This window comes from Petaurus breviceps, unplaced genomic scaffold (assembly GCF_028583685.1).
Source record: "Petaurus breviceps papuanus isolate PSGF00001 unplaced genomic scaffold, PetGlider_PUasm1.0 567, whole genome shotgun sequence".
NCBI lineage: Eukaryota > Metazoa > Chordata > Mammalia > Diprotodontia > Petauridae > Petaurus > Petaurus breviceps.
The window spans coordinates 8,157,600-8,181,942 of NW_027186383.1; the positions used below are offsets into that span (position 1 = coordinate 8,157,600).

Below are 24,343 nucleotides of genomic sequence, written 5' to 3' on the forward strand. Positions count from 1 at the left end.
CACCACTGGGCATATACTTTAGAGGAGAGGGGAGAAAGAGGGAGAGGGAGGGAAAGAGGGAGAGCAAAAGAGAAGGGAAAGAGGAGGAGAGAAAAGTCTAGTACAAGGTTGGGGAACCTGTGGCCTTGGGACCATGTGTGGCCTTCTAGGTCCTTGGGTGCAGTCTTTTGACTAAGTCCAAATTTTACAGAACAAATCCTTTTATTAAGGGGATTTATTCTGTGAAGTTTGGATTTAGTCAAAGGGTCACAGTTGAGGACCTAGAGGGCCACATGTGGCCTTGAGGCCACAGGTTCCCCACTCCTGGTCTAGCATATACTAAAATATTCATAGCTGCATTATCATAGCCAGCACAGAACTGCAGGAACTCAGACAACCTCTAGCCTAAGCCCTCATCTTGCATATAAGGAAAAGCCCAGAAAGAGGAAGGGACTTAAGAGAGTTCAAATGGTAAGTGTGGAGAAAAGATAATCTAAAGAAAAGTGTGAAAACACTTTCCTATCTATTACCTCATTTGATTACGTGCTTATGACCCTCACAACACCCTGTGGTAGCGAAAATATGGTGATTCTCATTTTCTAGCTGGGAACCTCAGGCCCAGAGAGGGCGGGTGAGTCACCAGCACCCCCCAGGTAGGATGTGGCAGAGACAAGACTAACCACCAGGGTTTTCTAACTCCCAAGCTAGCTGTTTCTAGTCCTTTGGTACTTCTAGACTTAGCTGTGTGCCCATGTAATTCAACAGTGCTCAAAGCTGGAAGGGGCCTCAGAGATAACCGAGCCTAACTCTCATTTTACCCATGAAGAAACTGAGGCCCAGGAATGAGGTCATAGAAATAGTGTGTAGCAGAGTGAGACTTGAACCAAGCAAGGGCCTCTGACTCCAAATCTAATGTTGTTCCAAATGAGCATGTATGTACTCTGTATCCCCAAGAGATATAAAAATATCAACAGATATCAACAGATATAAAAAAGCTTTCCAAAGAATTGAAAACTATAAATGATCATATGAAAACATGCTCCAGATCCCCAACAGTGAGAGAAAAGCAAATTAAAAGAATTCTGAGAGTTCACCCTAAACCACATAAATCAGCAAAGACCACATGATATGGGAAGCATCAACGCTGAAGGATTTTGGGGGAAAGATGTAGATAGATAACACTCAGCTATATAGTTGGGGGAAAAGCAGTGAATTTTCTCAGCTGTTCTGGATTTTGAGTTTGAAGTATCCATGAAAAGTGCCCAGGGTTGGGGAACTACAGCTTTGAGGCCACACGTAGCCTTCTAGGTCCTTGGGTACAGCTTTTGACTGATTCTAGGTTTTACAGAACAAATCCTTTTATGAAGGGGATTTATTCTGTGAAGTTTAGATTCAGTCAAAGGGCTGCATTTGAGGCCCTAGAGGGCTACCTGTGGCCTTGAGGCCACAGGTTCCCCACTCCTAGAGCCCATCCACGCCCTTCAACCCAGTGATTCCACCACTGGGCATGTATTCCAAAGAAGTCAAAGAAAGAAAAAGGTCTAGTATACACTAAAATATTCATAGCAACATTTTTGTGTCTAGCAAAGCCTGGAAACTAAATGGATGCCCATTAACTGGGAACTTGCTGAAAAAACCTTTTGGTGTGCTTTTGAATGGAATATTGTTGTTCAATAAGAAATGGCAAATGTAAAGAGTTTGGGAAAGCTTTGTAGGAATGGAGAGTGAAATGAACAGAACCCAGAGAACACGGTATATAACAACTGCCGCGTAGATGAAGAGATTCCAAAAGGAATCTGAACACTGAACCACTGAAAAAATCAATAAAGATCCCAAAGAAAGCATAAGGAAAATGCTCTTTTTATGGCAGACGGCTGAGTGGGGTGGGGGTGGGGGGCTCGCCAGGACAGGATGATGTATCTGTTGTCAGATGTCATCATAGTATCAAATGCTTTTGCTCAGTTGTGGTTCTGTCATAAAAGAGAGTTCAATCTGGGGGATGGGAGGATTCCCCCCACCTCAAATGACTGTACATGTTTTTAAAAGTAATGTAGAGGGGCAACTAGGTGACACAGTGATTAGAGCACAGGCCTTGGAATCAGGAGGACCTGAGTTCAAATCCAGTCTCAGACACTTGATACTTAACTAGCTATGTGACCTTGGGCAAGTCGCTTAACCCCAATTGCCTTTCCTTCCCACCCACTAAAAAAATAATGTAGATACTTCAAACTGCCCCTCATAAGTCTCTGTAGCTGGTTACTAGTGATATGCTAACAGTAGTAATAGATATTGGTAATAATTGTTTGTAATAGTAGTGACAGAGATAAAAGTGGTAGTCATAACAGTTGTGATGTGGTATAATGTTCGTGGTGATGACGGGATAGGGTGTGTCAATGGTATTGATAACCATACTAATTATAGCAATATTTATGGTGGGAGTGGGAGTGGGAGTGGTGATGGTAGTAAGAGGAATTGTAGTATTAATGAGAGCCATGGTGTAAATAGTTACAGCAGTGACAGTAGTAGTGTCAGCAGTGGTAGTGATGAAAGTAGTAAGGATTGTACCAGGGATGATAAATATGGGAAGGGTCCTCCTACTAGCTTCTTTAAGGAGTTATCTAGAACATTCCTTGATCATTGTAATGACAGTAGCAGGTTAGTGATGGTTGCTACAGCGATGGGTGTGGTAGTGGGTGGGAGAAATGATGGTCCCTCTCAGCTTTGTATCTTCAATCCCAATAGCAATAGTAATGACAGGAGTACCGAGAGTTCTTTCTGTGTTAGTGATGATAATAACAGTAATGGCAGCCACAGTGATTGCAGTGCCAGCCCAATAATGACAGCAGCAGTGATGCTAGTCCTGGTGCTATGGCGATGGCAGGATGGGATTAGATTATAAGAAATTGTCCCCCACGGATGGACGTGTCAGTAGCATTTTAATCTCCCTCTTCCCAGGCCTACCTGTGGAGCTCTTTGCAAAGGACCATGACTAGCTTCTTGAAATGGGGGAGATTACTGGAACCTGTCTTCACAAATTCAGCATCCATGGCAATCTGAGTGTTCACATAATCTTGGATGGCTTTCAAGTGCTCTTCAGGAAGCCTTGGAGATAATCAAAGCATGGATTAATTTATGGGCCCTTTATTGCTACCAATCCTTAATACCAACAATAAAGAATAGTTATTAGTTTGTATCCCCAAGAAAGAGAAACATGACCAGTCGGTTGACTGGATGGATATTTGTACAGAGAAATGACTGATTCACTGACACATGAATGTCCCTCTGCCTTTACCCCTTAGAATGATCTCTTTCATACTGGTCTGGGAGAGAGAATTTGTGACCAAAGGGGGCTCAAAAGAGATGAAATAATGGTTTGGGTTTTTCTTTGTAACCCTGGAAGTTGGCATTTTGCTTAGCAAATAGGAAACACTTAACGGATGTTCTAGACGTGACTTGATTATCCCAGCAGTAGGGAGGGCAATTCAGCTGAAGCACAGGGGTGGGGAAGGAGCAGCTGTGACCCCTGCATGAGTGGGGTATAGCAGCATTTCTGCCTGTCTGAGCTTAATCACCAGCCCAGATGGTTAGCAGAAGCAAAGGCTGGGGGAGAGGGTTTGGGGAAGGGGATGCTACTTATACCTGAACATTCCCTAAAAACCACAGAACCCTGATCTGACAAATGCGGGCTAGGCTTTGACAGTATTCCTGATCATTTCACATCTGATGCCATTGCTCCAGTTCTCCAGAATTGTCTTCTCCATCATTCTCATTGGACAAACCCTATACTCGGCCTCTGTCTCTCCCCAGATGAATGTACTTGAGTGAGTTTGGGCCACAAAACATTGCCCTGGGACAGCCTGCTGATTCTGCCCAAGCCTGTGGTCACTAGATCCACAGCTCTGCCTCTCAGATTCGTGACACCAATTTCTCCTTATACCCCCAGAATTTAATGCAGTGTTTGCCACATAGTAGGGGCTTTAACATATACTTGTTGACTGATTTAAATGGGCCATCAGTCAGATGATGTGGTTTGGTTACCAAGCATTACCTGTGTTATTGTGAAATGGTGGGAGAAATGCTTTTATGCCTCGGGTGTGTGGGGTGGGGGTAATTCATAGAGGTGATCACTGAGTCACTAACAGTCTTCTTTGTTAGCCTTCCCTGAAGGGTCACATTTTTACTCAGCACCCTTAGAGTACTTTAATTGTATTATTCTGAGCTTATGACTATGCTGGTTGGTGATGACTTCTTTCATGTGTTCACACTGTGCCTGTTATCGGTCTACAAGATCATCAGAAGCAGAAGGCACGCTTTGGGCACTCCACAGGATGCTTCAAGCACAGTGGGCACTCTGAAAACACAGGCTGACTGCATGGCCGATGGATGAACGGCTGGATGGCTGGACAGATGGGCAGCTGAAGAGTTACATGGATGGATAATTATGATAAGAGGAGCCAGCATTTATCAAGTACTTTAAGGTTTGCAAAACTCTTTACTCTATTATCTCATTAATTCCTATATTTATATCTAAATCTATATCCTGGGATAGAGATGCCATTATTGTCCCCATTTTTTCAGATGAGGAAACTGAGACTGAGGGAGGTTGAATGACTTGTCCAGCGTCACACATCCAGTGAGCATCTGAGGCAGGATTTGAACTTGGGTTTTCATGACTCCAAGACTGTGCCATCTAGCTGCCTGGATGAATGAAGAGCAGCAGATCAGCTCAGAAGAGGAGGGTAGCATGTGATGGCAGCACTAGTTACTTACAGGGTGTATAAAGGGAGGCCCAGGAGCTAGAGATGCTGAAGATGGCTCAAGTAAATCCAAGAGACATGGAGGAGTGAGGGCCAGGGTCCAAGGGAAATCGAAGAGACATAGAGGAGTGGGGGCCAAAGTCCAAGGGAAATCCAAGAGACATGGAGGAGTGGGGGCCAGGGTCCAAGGGAAGGGGTGATGGGAAGTGGGGGCCAGGGTCCAAGGGAAGGGGTGATGGGAGTGGTCAGCACAGAAGCCCAGGAGCCTCAGTATAACTGTGGGGTCCTACTAGTGACTGAAAAGTGTTTCCTGAACACTTGGATGTGTACTGATTGACAAATGCATCCTGGGAGGACAGCTTGTCTCCCCTGAGACAACAGGGAGCCCTGGGCCCCAATAGCTTCTTGGTATGAGACACCATGGGGAGGAAAGAGACTTCGCCCCCTGCCTCCATCCCTCTCAGTAATGAATGGGATCCTCCCCAAGGTCTCCTCCACAAGCTGTTGGCTGTTCCTTGGTCAGAGAAGGGCTAGGAGGGGCTGCTGCACACCAGCTTCACCCACTCCCTGGGCCTCAGTAGCCAGACTGCCCTACCCAAGACTGGGGAAGGCCGCTTGATGGAGGGAATGATTCCTGACATGAAGTCTCATTTCTATAAAATCAGTAATTTTATAACATGAAGTAAAAATATTCTGAGAAGTATGCAGAGAAGAGAAAACATAAGGGGAGCTGTTTTCTGGGTCCCTGAGGTGGTGACTTTGTCATTAATTCAGAAGCTAGGATTCATAGCTATGCACCACAAGACCGGGACATTTCTGCTTTCCTTGCATTGCAGCAGGCTCTAGTAGGTGGGCCCTGGATCTGGAGTCAGCTGTATGACCTGGGACAAGTCACTTATTATCTCCGGGCCTCAGTTTCCTCATCTGTAAAATGAGGGGGTTGAACTACGTGGCCTCTGAGGGCCCTTCCATTTCAAAGTCTACAGTCCCATGACTTTTAGCCCCACAATTGGTGGCTTGGCTTATGGGACTGAAGCCACAGTGCAATCTCTTCCCTCTCTGAACGCAGAACACAGTAGTTTGGCCTCAGCCTACTAATGCTGTCTGGTTTGTGTGTGTCCACAGGTGTCTGCAACAGAAGATGAGCCCCCATCGAGGGGGAGGAGACGTGCGGGTGAATACCACAGAACAATTCAAAAGGGTCTTGGTGCGCCAGTGGCCAAATTCCCCTCCAGAGTTCCTGTCTTTGATCCTGGAGCTGTCTGTTCTTGTCCTGGTGAATTCAGCCTCAGTCATAGGATTATGGGATCTCAGGGGCCATCTTGTTCAGCTCCCTCATTTTACACGTGAGGAAACTGAGGCCTCTGCAAGCTGTGTGATTTGCCCAAGGTCACACAGGTGGTAAACCTCGAGGCAGGATTTGAATCCAGGTACTGCCTTGAAGGTCAGGACTCTCTCCCAGGTACCACCAAGACTGTTTTGAAGGGTTGTTGGGAGGAAAGCTCTTTGCAGGCCTTAAAATCCTGCACCGCTGTGAGTTATTACTATAATGATGATCACTTGTTGTTGCTTTACTGCCGGTCTTGCTCAGGCTCTGGGTCAGGTCCAGCGGGCCTCCTGGTTCTCCCCAGGACGCTGGAGCATCACGGGTGGGTCTGACCTGTGGTTCCTCACACTTACAGGCCTTCGCATGTGTTCCTCAGGTCTAGGGAATGAGCTTCCATCCCGAACCTGAGCCCTGCACAACCCTCTGGCCCTATCCTAGAAGCCATAGCTGGCCAGCTCCTCATCCCCCCTGCTCCTGGGCCCAGACAGGTAAGAGGCTTTGATTTAGGTCACCCTTCCCACAATGCCTTGCCCATCACAGGCGGTCAGCAAACATTCCTTGAGGGAATACATGAGCATTTGTTGAATGACCACATACATGAATAAATGGTTTCTGGTGTGAGGGGACAGGGACCATGAGAACACCCATGTAACCTACTCCAATACCTGCTCCATCTGGGCTTGCTGAGGCTGGTTTCCTGAGAACAACCACTGCCCCCCACACACACACACACACACACACAGGGACAAGAACTCACCCGCTGGTGTCCATGCCCTGCAGGCGCTGAAGCAGCGTCTCAGACAGCGATAACGGGCTGTGCTCCATGACTCGGGAATTATCCATGGGAAGAGCAACTTCCTTGGCCTCACTTGAGCCCGATGCTAGAGGAAGGTTCCTGGGCGGGAGCTCCGGCGGTGAGATGAAGAATTCTGTTCCAGGGAAGAAGGCGGAAGGTTGTTTTGGCTGAGGCTGAAGTCTCAGCTCGGCACATTTCACGTTGCCTTTAGAAAAGCGGCCTGCGGTGGTAGCTGTCTCTCAGCCTGGAGCTCCCCCCACACCAGGACAGCAGGCCAGGGCCCTTTGTGGCTTTGTACCCTCACGGCCTGGCACAGAACAGGCCCTTGACAAACGCTGTTGGGATCACTGCTCCACTCTGTCTTGTTCCCCATTCTGTATCTCCTCTCTCCTTCTCTCCTTCCTTTGCCTGCCAGTGGTGCCCGTGGCCTTGCTCACAACCCTCAGAGGAGAACAGAAGACCCCTAACTTGGAAATTAGAATGGGGTGCTCTACCCCCACTGAGAGGAAACCCATGACTCAGATGGAAAAAGGGGAATTAACTCAGATCTCTCTGGACAGTTTCCATCCCACCCGAAGCATGAATGTGTGGAAACCAGCACCACTCACCATCTCAAGGAAACAGGACTTCCCTTCCCCAACCAGATCTCAGACACCCAGATTCTTATGCACTGAGAGAGGCCCCCAGGATTCGTCCAGTGTGATTCCCATGTGATAAAGTGGTTCTGCAGGAAAGCCAGTCCCCTATGCTACTAGGCCCAGCCACGGCTACCAAGGTGGGTCTGTGGCTTGGTTGCTCTCTAAGGGAGTGGGCTGCGTTTGTATCTGCTGGCCTAGAGTTCCAAGGAGGACCATGACTCACCAAGCCTGAGAGATAGAATGATGGGCAGTCTCTGGAAAGGCTCTGAATAGAAACATGACACATGTTTTACCGGTGTAGGCAGAAGCCACAGACATTCAACCCTTACCAACAGCTCCTTAAGGTAATTGGGGCACACTTCTCTTTCTGAGCGGAGATGACGGCCACAAGATGAAGTCACTTTTCTGGCCTTGTTGGAAAGCATCATGGCAGAAGGAAGCCTGTGTCTAGGCAGGCTGCCATCAGTAGATGGCCTGGACGGGGCCAGAACTGGATGTTGTGGCCGAAAGAGATGACTGCCAGCAGTCTAGAACGACTCAGTGCCCTTCTGGAGGCAGACTAATGGAGATCCTGGGCAGGAAGGGGGGCTGCCGTGCTCCTGTGACCCTCTGAAGAGGGCTGAGGATCTGCTAGTGCAGAGGAAGGCTGCCCGGGAGTCAGGAGGCCTGCTCTGAGGCCTGGCTGGGCCCTCTTGAGTCACCTCAGTTTTCTCACCTGTAACCCGAGGGGCTGAACTACATGATCCCTTTCCAGGTCTAACCACGGACCTCCAAAGTCAGACCAGAAAGAACAACCTGGGCTAGATGTTCTCATCCCTAGAGATAACCCAGGAGAGGAAAGGGAGGCAAAGGGAAGGGGGCAGTAGGACCCAGGGGAACATCACCAGGCCCAGAGGATCAGCATCCGGAGCTAAGGAAAGAAGAGGCAGATGTGACTGCTGGGCCCCCCAGGAGCTCTGAGCACTCATGGAGAATCCCAGTTGGGTAAATGCCCCAGTGTTCAAAAGAGAAAACAGCCTGGGAGGCAAATGGAACGTGCTGTAGAGATGAGCTTTTTAGCAAAGCATTTGAGGAAGTCTCTTATGCTATTTTTATGGAAAACATGGGAAGATGGGAAGTGTTTGACAGCACAGGTATAGGGATTAGGAGCTGGGTAAATGGCTGGACAAGAACAGTAAGAACGGATGCCTGTTTGGAAAGTGGTCTCCAGTGCGGGGCCCAAGGTATCTACACTTGGCCCTATGTCAGCTAACACGATTGTAAATGACTGGGGTAAATGCATGAATGGCAAGATCAGAGGGCTTGCAGAGGGCAAGGAAGGGTAGCCACCACACAGGATTCGCACATAACCTAACAGGCTCAGTCTAATAAGATAGAATTTAATGGGAGTAAATATGAAGGAGAAAATAGGAAACCTCACAGTTCAGAAACTCATCTTCACAAGCACAAGATGGGAGAGGCAAGGCTAGACTTCATTTCTGTCTAGAAAAGATCTGGGGGTCTTAGTGGACCTCCAGGTCAATGTGAATCAACAGTGTGATATGGCAGTCGAGAAAGCTGTGTGATCTTAGCCTGTGATGATCATTATGACGGCTAATATTGATAAAGTACTTTAAGGCTGACAAAACATTTTACAAATATCTCACTTGATCTTCACAGTCCCCCTGAGAGGAAGGCGCTATTATTCTCATCTTGCAGTTGAGAAAATGTAGGCAGAGTGAGGCTAAGTGACTTGCCCGGGGTCACACATCTAGTAGGTGTCTGAAGCTGGATTTGAACTCAAGTCTTCCTGACTCCAGGCACGGTGCTCTCACCACTGAGCCACCTCTCTGTTAAGGGAGGTAGAGGTAGTTCTGGGTACCACGATTTAGGAAGGATATTGATAAGGTGGTGAATATTGGGGGTGGGTGGGAATCAAGGTGGTTGGAGCATCATAGGAGCCAAGATTTCAAGCTGAAGGGGCATTGGAGATCATTGAGTCCAAACTCTCATTTTACAGATGTGGAAACTGAGTCCTAGAAAGTGGAGCGCCCTGCTGCGTGATTGCTTAGGGTCTTAGGGAGTACCTGACTCTCAGACAAGCCTTCTCTCAGACCCCACAGCACCAGGGGCCTCTGGGAGGGGTCCCCTCCTGTCCTCCAGGGTTCGCTGGAAGGAATGGGGAGGCCCACTCTGGAGCTGAGGAGATGATGGGGATGGTGCCCCCAGAGCCAGGAGCTCCACAGCATGGGCAGGATGTCTCTGGGGGCTGAGGACCTGGGTCCAAATCCAACCTAGTCACTTACTGACCGTGTGACTTTGGACAAGACATTCAGCCTCCCTAGGCCTCAGTTTCTTTCTCTGTAAAAAAGGAACTGGATGACGGGATGACCTTTGAGGTCCCTTCTGGATCTCTGATCTTAAGTGGCTTAGCTAGTCTGAGACTCAGTTTCCTCAACTGTAAAATAGAAGGGCTGGCACTCTGAGGCCCCTTCTTGCCGGGAGATTCTAGGGTTCAGGACTGACCTGGGCAGCATTCTACTCACAGGCACAGAGAGAGACTCCTTTGGGCACCGTCCTCTCCTCTCTTACCTGTTTCCTCCTCCAGCTCATCTCCGGCCTCTTCCTCCTCTAGTGGGACAGGGTACTGCAGATGAGTCACCAGGCCCATGTTCTCCTTCTTGTAGAACTCTATGAGCTGGTCCAGGCTGCTGAAGAACCTGACAGGGACCCCTTCGGATGCCTGAGGACAGACCCCCACCAAAAAGAGTCACTTTAAAAGATGGTTCAAGCTTAGCACCTTGACCTGGGGACAGGACCGCCCTCCCACACTAAAGAGGCAAGCAAAGTCTGAGGCCAGGCTGGCAGGGGCCTCCACTGGCCACTGGGCCCACCTTTCCCACTCCCCAACACCCACTCACAGCCATCTGGCAGCCAGGGGGAAAGACTTCCCTCCCGCCCCCTCCAACCTGCAAAGTCAGACCAGAGCTCTGTGGTTGGCTTCTCAAGGCCCCTGACAAATCTGTCCAAAGGGCTGGTTTCACTTCTGGCTCGTCACTGGCTGGGGCAGGTCTTGCTGTGGGGGTGAGAGGTGGGGGTGGCAGTGGAATGTAGGGGAAATAGGGCTGCCCGAGGAGCGAGGAAACCTGGGTTTGAATCAAACCACTTTATGCACTGAGCCTCAGTCTCCCTCTCTGTAAAACAGGACATCATGAGGCAGACCAGCTGCCTCCCCTAGAGACCTCTGTGGGGAGAGGGCCTGGGAAGCTTTATTGAAATGGGTGCAGTAACTATTTTTATAAAAATCCCAAAGCCAAAAGGGTGTTCTAAATCCCAGGACTCCCCCCCCCTTCTTCTTCCTTGGGGTCATGGCAGGAGCATTTATTAGGCATCTGAGAGGCAGTGAGGCTTCAAAGCCAGAAGGTCTGAATTCATGTTCTTCCAGGGTGAGGCTGGCACAGGGGCGTTTGAACCCAGATCCTCTTCCTCCAAATTCAATGTTCTTTCCCCACACCAGGCAGCCATGGAGTGGAGGATCAGCCTTAAAGAAGGGGCTTCAGGCAATTAAGATACTAAACTGCAGGGAGGGTGGCCTCCTGCACTGGTGGAGGGAATTTCCTCATAGGAGAGTTCCCTATCCCAGTAAAGTTGCAGGCCAGTTAGTGTGGCCGGTCAGGTCGCTGACATTTATCATGTGCCAGGCTTGGTGCTAAGGGCTAGGCCCTTGGGCTAAGCAGTGACTTGTTAACCCTTGGTGGTACAGAAAGAAGAGGAAGGAATGCTAAGCGGCCCAGAGTCGAAGGACAGAGAACTTGGGCATCTTTGACACAGTTCAAAGGATACCCATCAACACAGCACTTCCTCCATGCAAGGCATGGTGCTAGGAGCTAGGAGGTAAGTGTGACCCATTGCCCTGCCCTCAGGGACCTTACATTTTACTTGGTGGGGGGGGAGGAACAGATAAGGGAACATCCCAAAGGGGCTCACGAAGAACTAGGCAGGAAGGTGAGAGAAGCTTCCTGTAGGGGGAGAGCCAAGGCTCACAACAGGAGACTAAGAAGCAAACATGAAGAAGGAGTGCCTTCCAGGTATGGGAGATCAGCCTGTGCAAAGGTATGGAGGCAGGAGATGAGACATGGAGCTTGGGGGCCAGCAAGTGGACCATTTCACTCAGCTCTATTGCCTTTCAGGTTTCTGGAGTCAGCAGGAAGCAGTGCAATGAGTCATTACAACACTACTGTGTCTTAGAGGCACTATGGGAAGTCGATAGGTCACTGGGCTTTGAGTCAGGAAGACATGTGTTCAAATCCTGTCTGAGAGATGACTGGCAATGTGACCCTGAACGAGTTACTTAAATGCTCTATGTGCCTCACTCCTTATTTGGAAAATGAAGGTGGTGGACTCACGGCATCCGAAGTCCATTCCAGCTAAAAATCAATGGCTTGGTCACTTCCTGACCCTCCATTTCCTCATCTGCAAGAGGAGCCTAGTGAGAGCAGCCACCTCCTGGGGGGGGTGGGAAGCAGATGAGACGAGAGGAAGCCCTTCACAAACCTCTGAGCATTAAATGGCTCCTGGCGAGTATGATTATCTTTGGCCATCTTGAGCTCTCCAAAGGCTTTGGCCAACTTGGCTCCACAGTCCCAGGGCTGGAAGGGATTTCACAGGCCATCCCACCCCAGACTGTCATGAAACCGAGGCTCACGGTAACAGGAAGTTTCCTGTCCATGTTCACACAGGTCACAAGAGGCAAAGCCAGGCTTGAACCCAGATCAGAGGTTTGGATCTGCAGCTGGAAGGGGTCATGCGGCTGTCCTGCCCAATCCTTCATGTTATAGATAAGGAACCGGGAGACCTGGGAGGTGAGGCTCCCTGCCTCAAGGTCACACAGAGGCAAGTGTCAGAGGCAAGATCTGAACCCAGACCTTCTGACTCCAAGAACCTACACCCATGGCTTCTGAAGCCCTGCAGGGTCTCTAAATGTGTAATCCAGTTTACTTATACTCAGTCATCATTACCACAGGAAGTAAGGGAGCTAGTACCATTCTGCTTTTTCCTAGCATGATGGCAAGAACCACCTCTCTGAGACTCAGTTTGCTGATGTGTAAAATGGTCATGATCATAGCACAGATCTCACAGGCTGTGCGAGATCATGGATGAAATCCTGGCATTGCCCCTGGGTGACCTGGGGTGATGTCACCCCACCTTCTGCCTCAGTTTCTGAATCTGTGAAAATGAGGGAGTTGGACTCAATGACCTCAAATCCCCTTCCAGTTATAATACCCTGTGGTTCTCTGATTCTGAGATGAAAGGCAAGAAGGGGAGTCAGCGGGAGAAAGCCACAGGGGCAGAGGCACAAGGGGAAGGAAGTGGGGTGAGTAAGAGCAGACTTTGAAAATTCCTGTAAGAAAGTGCTGCCTGGTAAAGTGCAGCTGGGAGCTGGTCTCTCCCACATCCTTCTGAGGATGCTGGGAGGGCACTGTTTCCAAGAACACCTGGGAGCCAGATCTGGAAGGGAGCTCAGCAGCCAGGGAGCCCAAGCCCTAGCCCCGCCACCGCCATCCGCTGCACCTCGGCCTCCCCTCAGCCTCCAGGCTCCGAAGGGAGCATCGGCAGAGGCTGAGCCTGGAAGGGAGGCAGAGGCCGTCATGGCCAGAGGGGAGAGGAAATGCACTTGCACAAATACACAGAGATGGGAAATGCAACATCACATGAGAGGAAAAGCAAGAAGTCTGATTTTACTGAACAGATGGGGAGGGATGCACGATGAGGCTGGGAAATGGTTTCGAGCCAGGGGTCCAAAGTCAAAGCCAGAGTCAAAGGGACACCAAAAGTCCTGGTGTGTCAACAAGCATTTCGAAAGTGCTCGCTGTGTCCTGAACACTGTGCTAAGCCCTGGGCATACAGATATCAACAGAAAGACAGTTCCTGCTCACAAAGAGATTCAAATAGAAGTAATGAGTAACATTCAACAGCCACACTGAAGCCAGGGGCCGTGGCACGTGGGGAATGAGGACTCCTGCTAAAGGAAGCACATGAGGATGGATGTTCAAAAATTAAATCTTGCCAGTGTGAGAATTAATTTCACCAGGGCCGATGGCAACTTGAAACTCGTGGGCCTCAGTTTCCTCATATGGAAAATGAGGGGGTTGAATTTCTGTTGTCTGTTTCAGTTCTCAATCTGTGGCAGAATTGGTAAGACTTGGTAACTATCTAAATATGAGGGGAGAGGGTAAAGTGAACAGTAACCCCAATATCCCAAACATAGAAGTGCCCCAGATGGAAATACTGATGAGAGAGGAAGGACTCCCGGGTGTGTGTGTGAGTGTATGTTTATGTGTGTGTGTATGTATGGGGTTTGGGGCATGAGAATTCTGAGATGCTGTTGTGATAACCCATGGCAGGTGTCCTGCAGACAGATGGGAATGTGGCCCTGCGGCTCAGAAGAGAGGCCAGGGATGGTGATGTGAGTTGAAGGAGGGGGCGGTTTCATTTTTTTCTTTGGGTCTCCAGTACCTAGCTCAGTGCCTGGGTGGTAGGTGCTTAAAAAATACTCATTGAAGCTGTCTATAGGCATAGAAAAAATTTACTCCCAATCATTAATAATTCAAGAAAAGCACATTAAAGCATCTCTGGGGTTCCATCAGATTGGCAAAGCTGATAGGAAAGGGAAAATGCCAGGGCTTTAGGAGAACAGGCATAGTGGTGCCCAACTGGCAGAGTTGTGAATTGGTCCAGGCTTTCTGGAGGGCTGTTTAGAACCCCAAAGATTATGAAACAGTGAATCCTTTGACCCAGAGATAACAAACACTATTGGGCTTATACCCCACAGAAACCAAAGAGGAAAATGATCGGTCTGTACTTTCTTATAGCAAATAACTAGAAATTAATGGGATGCCCATCGGTTGGGGAATGAGTAGCCAGGGGTGGGGAGCCTGCAGCCTCAAGGTCACACGTGACCCTCTAGGTCCTCTTGTGTAGCCCTTTGACAGGATCCAAATTTCACAGAACAAATCCTTTTATTAAGGGAATTTATTCTGTGATGTTTGGATTGCTTCAAAGAACTGCACTTGAGTCCCTAGAGGGCCACATGTGCCCTCGAAGCCTCAGGGTCCTGGAGTTAGACACTAGGGCTGGACAACTAGATAACCTATGGTATCTGAAGGTAAGAGGCACCATTTCATCAAAAATGATGAAAATTATGATTTCAGAGAAGCTTGGGAAAACTTGTGTGAACTGATACAGAATGAAGAGAACAATTGTTATGGTAACATCAGTGTTGTAAAGAACCCTAAGCAATGCCAAGATCCACCATGATTCCTGAGGCCTCATGATGAGGGTTGCTCCCTACCTCCTGACAGAGAGCTGATAGCCTCCAGATGCAGAGTGAGACAGAGTTTTGGACATAGCCAATAAGGGATTTTTTTTTTTGCTGGACTATATTTATCACAAAAGTTTTGTTTTTCTTTTTTTTTTGGGGGGGGGGGAAGGACAGGGAAAGAAAAACACTTATTGATTGGTAAAAATTTAATGAAAAATAAAAGCTTGTTGATGGAGTTGACTGGAAAGTCTTCTGTCCAGAGAGGGGATTTGAGTCCTGAGAAGTGAATGAAGTCACCAAGGGAGAGAGTGTGAAGAGAGAAGAGGGCTAAGGAGAAACCCCTGGGAAACACCCTTACTGTGGGGTCAGGAGAAGCTCACAAAGGAGCCAGTGCAGGAGGATGTGGAGAGTGTGATCTCTGGCCCCAGTGGAAGAAAAAGACCCCACAAGGTCACCAGTGGCAAAGGGGTCAAGGACAAGGAGGATGGAAACAAAGGCACTTTTACACTTAGCAAGTGCTAATCCCCAGTGACCTTCTGGAGGGCGGCTTTCTTAGGGTAGTGGGGAAATGACTGAGTTGGAAGTTTGCAAAGCACTCCATATACATGGTCTCACTTGGGATGGAAGCCAGGGAGCCAGGGGCTGAAGAGAAAGTGGGCAGTGAGAGAGAGGCGGTGAGTGGAGGCAACTTTTTCCAAAAGTTGAGCAGTTTGCAAAATTACAGTGACCAAGTTTGGCCCCGAAGAAATGACGGGAGAAGGCACTGCTTCTCTGCTGCCGGAGTGGAGGGCTGTGGGTGTGCAACAGAGCATGCAACAACAGACTTTCTGGAATATGTTGTCTAGTTTTGCTAAGTGATTTCTCCTTCTTTATTCCGCTAGAAGGCTTGGCCCTCTGGGGGAGGAGGGGAGATGGGTACATTAGCAAACGTAGGTGATGTAAAGACAAAAGATGGTGATCAAGTTTATTTTTAAAATAGATTTGTCAGGGAAAGAAAAGAGAAATGAGACAAGTCGGGTCAAGGAAAGTTTTTCTTTTTAGGACTGGGGAGATAAATAGACAAATGGGAAGGAGCCAATGAGGAGGAGTTGACAGTGGCAGCAAAGTCTTGGAGAGGCAGGAGGATGTGAATCTAGAGCACAGGTGTGTGGGGGGCGGGGGTGGGGTAGGTTATCCTTGGAGAAGGACATATACAGGATGCTGAGAAGTCGGTTTCCCAAAGCGATCAAGGAAAAAGGAAAAGAACTGACAGGTTCTAAAATATTGACAGTACCTCTTTTGTGGTGGCCAAGAACTAGAAATTGAGGGGATGCCCATTCACTGGGGACTGACTGAACAAGTTGTGTCATATGAATGCAATGGAATACTACTGTGCTGTGGGAAACGATGAGGAGGGTGGCTCAGGAAAACAAGGGAAGACTTGTGTGAAATACGGAAGAGGTGACTGCACAAAACCAAGAGAACACTGTATACAGTAACAGCCTTATTGCTGGAGCAGCTGCCAATGACTGAGCTATTCTGAGCAACATGAATATTCAAATCAATGACAAAGGACCCATAAAAGAAATGCGCTCCACCTCCAGAGAAAGAACTGACACATGGAAGGATGCACTGGATGGCTTCACATGTATGTCTGTGTCTAATGTTGATTTTCTCTAGTGCAGAGCCGAGAAGGAGGGAGACAACTCAGAATGCAAAATGTAACTAACCAAATGGATTAATGAATGAATATATATAATTTTGTAAAAGCCCAAGTATAAATTAAACAACAGCTAAGTGGTTAGAGCATCAGGCCTGGAGTCAGGAGGACCTGAGTTCAAATCCGGCCTCAGACACTTCCTAGGTGTGTGACCCTGAGCAAGTCACTTTACCCTGTTTGCCTCAGTTTCCTCATCTGTAAAATAAGCTTAGAGAAGGAAATGACAAACCTTCCAGTATCTTTGTCAAGAAAACCCCAAATGGGCTCATTAAGAGTAGGACAGGACTGAAAAATGACTGAACAACATACGCTGGGCTCTGAGGCTGTAAAGACAAAAAGAGATGCACACCCACAGTCTTCTCCCCAGAAGTGCTGTTGTGGCCCACGGGTGGTGGGAGGAACCTGCTCTTTACCTCCAACGAGCTGGGCCCAACTGACGTTGAAGCTGCTGGCCACATAGGCAGACTCCTTCAAATCTTTCTTCACTCGCCCACCCTTGGAGAGGGCTCCATTCAGACTCCATGTGCAGGGGAGGGGAGGGACTGGTAATTTTAGCTTCAGACGTTTACTGCGGTCTTCAAAATGAGGAAGTAAGATGGAAGTGGCCCCCAGGGGACAGAAGTCAGCAGGACTGAGGAGAAGCTGGGACTTGGGGCAGGAGGATTTGGTTGCACATGCCCACAGAAACACACATGCACAAAACTATGCATGCTGCACATGCATCATGCAGGGACTGTGCACACATGCTACACACTTGTGAATCCACGCAGGGCATCATCACCACAAACAGCCCCCCCAAACCCAAGAGCCTCCCTCTCCCCAATCACCCCCAGAATCTGGCCTTCCTTCCTGGGGGACTCAGCACACACAGAGCTTCAAGTCTGAGGGCATCATTTGGGGAAAGAGGGCTGCTGCTGAAGGCTCTTTCTAGCTTCATCCCAGCTGGCCAATGCAAGCTTCTTGGTGCTCATTCCCACAGCATCTCACCTCACTTACTCTGCACAGAAGCACCCGTCCCCCTGCCCCCCATCATCCAGCCATTTAGTGTTGTCTGATTGGCTACTGCCAATGGCATCAGTGACAATGGTCTGTTCTCTTGGTTTTCCCGGGACTCTGATGGACAATTGTGAGGCTGTCAACCAGCAACTGGCAGTTATTTTTCCTCTTGTCTGAGCAAAGAAATGTTTTTTTGCTACCTTGTGTAGTCCTCATGGGTGGAGAGGCCTGCAGCCAGATGAGAGCATGGCATCTTTAAAAATATGGGACTGAATGTCAAAACTCTTTGAGGGCACAGCATCTCATGACTTGGGAAGATGAGGCAGCATGGGGTCCCCTTTGGGGTCAGAGGACCTAGGCTCGATTCCTGGCTCTCTGTTCCTTACTACATGTGGGACTGTAGTGGCAACCACACTGGCATGTGCAGTATGGCTGTGGGCACAGGGTCTTAGATCTACTTTACTAGGAAAGAGAGCTGTTCAAGGGGTCAACAATCGTTTTAATTAAATTCAATAGTTCAGGGGAAATGTCAGCACCCTGAACGTCAGAGAAAATACAAGCAGAGAAATAAAGACCAATAGATAGGGCTCTGACTGCTGAATCAGCTATACACTTTACATACAGCCCTGGATGGAGAGAGCCTTTACATCTGAGCAGTCAGGGAGCTCTGAACATACAGCCACTCAGAATCTCAAACAGGGAATCACAAGATCCTTCTCATAAGCAGCCCCCAAACAAAACACCAACTCAGAGTATATATGCACTTCTCAGAGCCAGAAGGCATCACAACCCTCCTGACTCAGGGCCTAATTAGAAATTAGCAAAAGGTGTAAAAGCCTTCCTGCAAGCAAGTCTCCCTTCAGCAAGCTTTAACAGGCTCCACATGAGACCTGTTAATGGACTGGGACGATCTGATATCCCATTAACATTACAGGGACATGGACTAGTCACTCCATCTCTGGAGCTCCTGTTAGGTAAGTGATGAAGCTTTGAAATGGTGTCTGGAGGTTGGACCAGGTGCCCTCCATACCCTCGGACCCCATGGACTATGACCATAGGCTATTCCTGGCTAGACTGGGCCATATCACCACGCTCTGGTAGGCTTCATTATGCAACACTCCCCTTCCTGACCTTAACTCTGCAGCCAGACTGGTCTCTGGCCTCTTCACACATAGCACCCCATCTCTAGAATGCATTCACTCATCACTTCTGCATCACAGAATTTCTTCCTCTTTCAAGTTAAAGCGTTACTTTCTACATCAGGGATTCTGAACCTGGGGTCCAAGAGCTTTGTTTCCCCCCCAAATTTGGTAACTATTTCAATACAATTGATTTCCTTTGTAATTCTTTGTATTTCTTTTATTCATTGAAAACCATTCATCTAAGAAGGGGTCTGTAGACTTCACCAGATTGACACCAAAGGGGTTTGGGCCCCTTGTTCTTCATGAAGCCTTTTCTGACCCACCCACACCCAAGTACTAGTGCCATTAACTGTCTTCTATTTAGCGTGTCTTTACATTTATTCTGCATATACATAGAAAAATGATTACTGTTTCCCCCATTAGAATGTAAATTACTAAAGGGCATGGATTGTTACATTATGTGTAATCGTATCACAACACCTAGTACAGGGCCTCACACATAGTAGGTGCTCAGTAAATGGTTATTTATTGACTAATTGATGATGGCATCCTGCAATGATCAAAATGGCACCTGGAAGGGACCTTAAAAGATGTTCTGGTTTGATTCTCATTTTACAGAATGAAGAAGCTGGGAGCTAGGTGACTTGTTCAAGGTCTCCTAGGAGGCCAATGACAGAGCCAGGCTGCCAACTGAGATGCTCTGTCTCCACATTCAGCTCTTTAAATAGCTCAGGGTCACCCTTTCCTTTCTGCAGCTCCTGCTTAAAGCCCTGGCTTCCCATTCTGGAGTGCTTGTCTTTGGAGGGCGCACAGCGGACTGAGGCGAGCAGTGGCCCAGAGAGAAATGCTTGCCATGTGTCTTTAAGGAGATGGGGAAGAAGGGCACAGACTTATTCTAGAAGCAGAAGTCAGGATGATGGTTACAATAAGGCAACCAACCCAAGGTTATTTCTGTCAATGGAATGAAGAACCTCATCCCAGCAACAGACGCCGCAGCTTCCAAGGATCAGAAGCCGGGGGCCAGCCCCCAAGAGCCGAGGGTTCCTCCAGCTCAGAGAGGGCAAGCTTGGGGAGTCCTCCACTCAAACATGGGTAGAGATGCCCTGCAAGAGGGGAGCAGGACTGGCTTGCCCTCAGGGCAGGAGTCTATGGCCTCAGAACCATCAGTCCAGGGATGAGCATTTATTAAACACCTACTACGTACTTTGCCTACACAGTAAGTGTCCAACTTGAGCCTAAGCTTGTTGACCCTCAAATCCCTTCTATTAATCACATTTTGAAGTGATTTGACTGCAGATTCTCCCGGACTCTGGGAGAGAGCTCAGAGCCTAGGCAGTCCAAAGCAGACCTGGACAAGCCTTCTTACACAAGAGCCCCTATGAAGAGTCATTTCAGTCTTTTCTTGAAGACCGCTGGGGAGGGGGAATCACACACATACACATGCAATGCACACACATGAACACACACACATGCATAGCTGCCCATTCCACTCTGAGAAAACTCACGGTCAGAAAACTTGTCATGACATCAGGCATCTGTATTGCCTCAGCCCATTCTGCCATTGGTTTTTAGTTCTCCCTTCTGGAGCCAAGCAGTCCCAGGGGACCCATTCACTTGCAGGAAGCCCGGAGCCTTCACCCTGTCTCCCATTTGTGCTGTGTACACACAGCCACTGACCGGTCGTCGTGCTACATGATGTCGTGTTAGAAGAGAAGCCTCTGGAGGGCAAGGACTGCTCTTGTCTTTCTTTATACTCCTAGTGCTTAGCACAGTGCCTACCTACTGTGGTAACCACTTGATAAATGCTTATTAAATAGCTAACTAGAATTTGTTCAGCTCCTATTACCCTCCAGACAAAGGAGATACAAAGGCAACATAGCAAATTACATTTCCCTGCCTCTCTTTACCGGGATGGGATGGGGGTGCGGGGAGTGGGGGTGAAAGGGGCACCCTAGGGGCAGCTAGGTGGCACAGTGAATAGAATACTGGCCCTGGAGTCAGGATGGCCTGAGTTCAAATCTGGACTCAGACATTTGACACACCCTACTAGCTGTGTGACCTTGGGCAAGTCACTTAACCCCAATTGCCTTGCCTTCCCTCCTCCAAAAAAAAAAGAAAGAAAAAAAAGGGGCACCCTATACCACAGACCCAGTGAAGCAAGTACTCGATGCATACGTCTAAATGCAAGGGCTTTCAAGTGTATGTGTGTGTGTGGAAGCCTAGTACCCCTCCCTCCAGCATGCGCACACAGCCCTCACAGTCCTGAATTTTCTCTCCTAGTTCTCCTACTCTCTCCATCTGTCTCCCTCTTCCTCTCTCCTTCCTTCCCTCACCTTCTCTTATCGCCGATGTCCCTCTGATATGCCTAGAATCGAATGTCCTAATGCTGCCAAGCTCAGGATCGTCACCTCCCTCAGTAGGGACCTGGGAAGTATGCAGGCCCTCACTCTATAGTGGTGTAAGAGTGCCACACTGGTTTTCTCTGCTAGGAGAGCACAAAAGGAGGTCAGGAGTGCTAGTGCAGCAAGTGAAAACCGGGAACTCACTGGACAGAGGAGTCAAGAAATGCAACTACCCCAGAGTGGAAAGCAGGGGGAAATTCATCAAAGGCCAAGAGAGGTATCAGTGTGAGGTCAGGTCCTCGCCTCACAAAGATGAGACAAAGCAGATAGGACAATCAGGGCTGTTTCCTAGGGGCCTAAATGTAGACTTTTTTTTTTAATTTTTAACATTTGTTTTTAAAACTTTTGATTTCCAGATTCTTTCCCTTCTTCCCTCCTCACCCACCCCCACTAGGAAGATAAGCAATTCAATAGAGGTTGTACATGTGTAGTTATGCAAGATGTTTCCATAGTAGTTATATTGTGAAAGACTAACTATATTTCCCATCATCCTATCCCACCCTCCACTTATTCTATTTTCTCCTTTGACCCTGTTCCTTTTCAAAAGGGTGTGCTTCTAACCACCCTCTCCTATAATCTGCTCTCCCTTCTATCATTCCCCCTCTTATCCCCTTCCCCCTTGCTTTCCTGTAGGGTAAGATACCCAATTGAGTGTGTATGTTATTCCCTCCTTAAGCCAAATTCAATGAGAATAAGGCTGTCCCTTCTCTTTCACTTTCCTGCTCTTCCCCTCCATTGTAACAGTTTCTCTTGCCTCTTTTATATGAGATAATTTACCCTAATCTTTCTCTCCCTTTTTTCTTCTCCCAATATATTCCCCTATCACCTCTTAATTTTCTTTTTAAGTTATCATCTCTTCCTATTCAACTGATCCTGTGCCCTCTGTCTATGTATACATGCACACACATATACACACATTCACATATGTATTTATACACACATATACCCTCCTATATAAACATATATATGAATATTCACACACACACATATATTTCCTTCAACTATCCTCATATTGGGAAAAGTCTCATGAGTTACAATTATTGTTTTTCCATGTAGGAATGTAAATAGTTCAATTTTAATAAGTTCTTTATGATTTTTTCCTGTTTACCTTCTCATGCTTCTCTTGTTTCTTGTATTTGAAAGTCAAATTTTCTGTTCAGCTCTGATTTTTTCATCAAGAATACTTGAAAGTCCCCTATTTCATTGAATGACCATATGTTCCCCTGAAGCATTATACTGTTTTTGCTGGGTAGGTGATTCTTGGTTTTAATCCCAGCTCCTTTGACATCTGGAATATCATATTCCAAGCCCTTCGATCCCTCAGTGTAGAAGCTGCTAGATCTTGTGTTATACTGATTGTGTTTCCACAATACTCAAACTGTTTCTTCCTGAGACCTTGTAATATTTCCTCCTTGACCTGAGAACTCTGGAATTTAGCTATGATATTCCTAGGAGTTTTCTTTTGGAGATTCAAGATGTGATTGGTAAATTCTTTCCATTTCTATTTTGCCCTCTGGTTCTAGAATATCAGGGCAATTTGCCTGGAAAATTTCTTGAAGGATGATTTCTAGGCTCTTTTTTTGATCGTGGCTTTCAGGTAGTCCAATAATTTTTAAGTTATCTTTCCCAGATCTATTTTCCAGGTCAGTGGCTTTTCCAATGAAATATTTCACATTGCCTTCTATTTTTTCATTTTTTGGGATCTGTTTTATAGTATCTCGATTTCTCATAAAGTCATTAGCTTCCATTTGCTCCAATCTAATTTTGAAGGAATTATTCTCTTCAGTGAGCTTTTGAAATTCCTTTCCCATCTGGGCAATTTGACTTTTTAAGGCATTCTTCTCCTCATTGGCTTTTTAGGTCTCTTTTGCATTTGAGTTAGTCTATTTTGAGGGGGTCTCCTTTAGCAGGCTGCTGACTTACTTTTCATTATCTTCTTGCATCATTCTCACTTCTCTTCCCAAATTTTCCTCCACTTCTCTTACTTGATTTTCAAAATCCTTCTTGAGCTCCTCCATGGCCTGTAACCAATTCATAGTTTTCTTGAAAGCTTTTGATGCAGAATTGTTGACTTTGTTGTCTTCTTCTTGTTCTATGCCCTTCCCAGATCTTAACTTCCAGAAGTAGAAAACCCAGCTGCCCTGGGGTTGGCATGATTAGGACATTCAATCCTAGGCACATCAGAGAGATATGTATTCTTGATCTTCTTTGTCCCCAAAAAAGGATCCTATGGTCTGATTGCACTTCCTCTGCATGCTCATCTTGCCAGGCAATTACTTGACTTTTGAGCTCTTTGCCACAGTAGAATTCTGTTTTCAGAGTGGAGAGAGCTGTGTCCCAAATTGCTGGGGATTTTGTAGCTGTCAGAACTGTGAGGAGGATGCCCTCTCTACAGCTACCACAAGCTGTGGCACACTGGCATTCCTCAACCTAGGACCCCCACCCAAGACTGCAACCCAGATCCAAGCAGGGCAAAGCAAGAGTGATTATCCTCTGAGTGGTTGCTTGGCCCCCCTATGGTCTGCAGGCCAGGAGCTCTGGAGGCAGCCACGCAGCAGCAGCTGCAGCCACGCCACTGCCACCTCTTGCCCCAGGGGCAGGGGCTGGACCGTGCTCTTCTGTCACTCAGTTCCAAGAGAGTTTCCCTACTAACCTTTTACTTTCTCTTTGGTGTTTATGGGTTGGGAAGTCTGGAAACCACCACAGCTACCAGTGATTCACTCTCCTGAAGTCTGATCTGGCCCATCTATGCCGCTGGTTGGGGTCACCCAGCTCACACAGGACTGTGCTCAGCTCCCAGCCGGTGCAATAGACCTTTCCTGTTGGCCTGCCAGGCTGCCTTCAGTGGGAGATTTGCTTCTCTCTGTCACTTTGTGGGTTCAGTAGCTCAAAAGTTTGTTTAGAGTCATATTTTACAGGTATTGGAGGGGGTTTGTGCCAGAGCTGAGGCAAGTTCCTGCTTTTATTCCACCATCTTGGATGGGGCCTGAATTTAGACATATGCTGAGAACATGGAGTTCTTCAACAGAATGGAAATGCATAAAATGAAGCACATAGGATTTCTAAGGACTCCTGCTGAGTGTCAAGTCCTGAAATCCTACTAAAATACTGTCTGCCAAATAGGTTTTCAAAACAAGGTCATGAGAAACCAGGTTAAGAGCATCTGGGCTGGATGGCCTCTAATTCCTTCCAATGCCAGTTCTCAGTTCCCAGGATCTTAGAAGTTAGGGAGGAATCAGAGACGGCATCTGTGGAGAGCATTTGCACACAGGGAGTTCCCTCACCTACATGAAATCACAAGCCAACA

General features: G+C 47.7%; 1 protein-coding gene across 2 annotated transcripts in view; it reads right to left on the reverse strand.

Moving 5' to 3' along the window:
* Window positions 1-24,343, reverse strand: part of INPP5D (inositol polyphosphate-5-phosphatase D) — a 131,644-nt gene that overhangs the window by 74,767 nt on the left and 32,534 nt on the right. For both annotated transcript variants that reach the window (XM_069103226.1, XM_069103225.1), the window contains exons 3-5: window positions 10,069-10,219; window positions 6,821-6,992; window positions 2,941-3,081 (exon numbers count right to left, since the gene is read on the reverse strand). In XM_069103226.1, coding sequence (XP_068959327.1) covers window positions 2,941-3,081; window positions 6,821-6,992; window positions 10,069-10,219 — 464 coding nt within the window. The remainder of the gene's footprint in view (window positions 1-2,940; window positions 3,082-6,820; window positions 6,993-10,068; window positions 10,220-24,343) is intronic.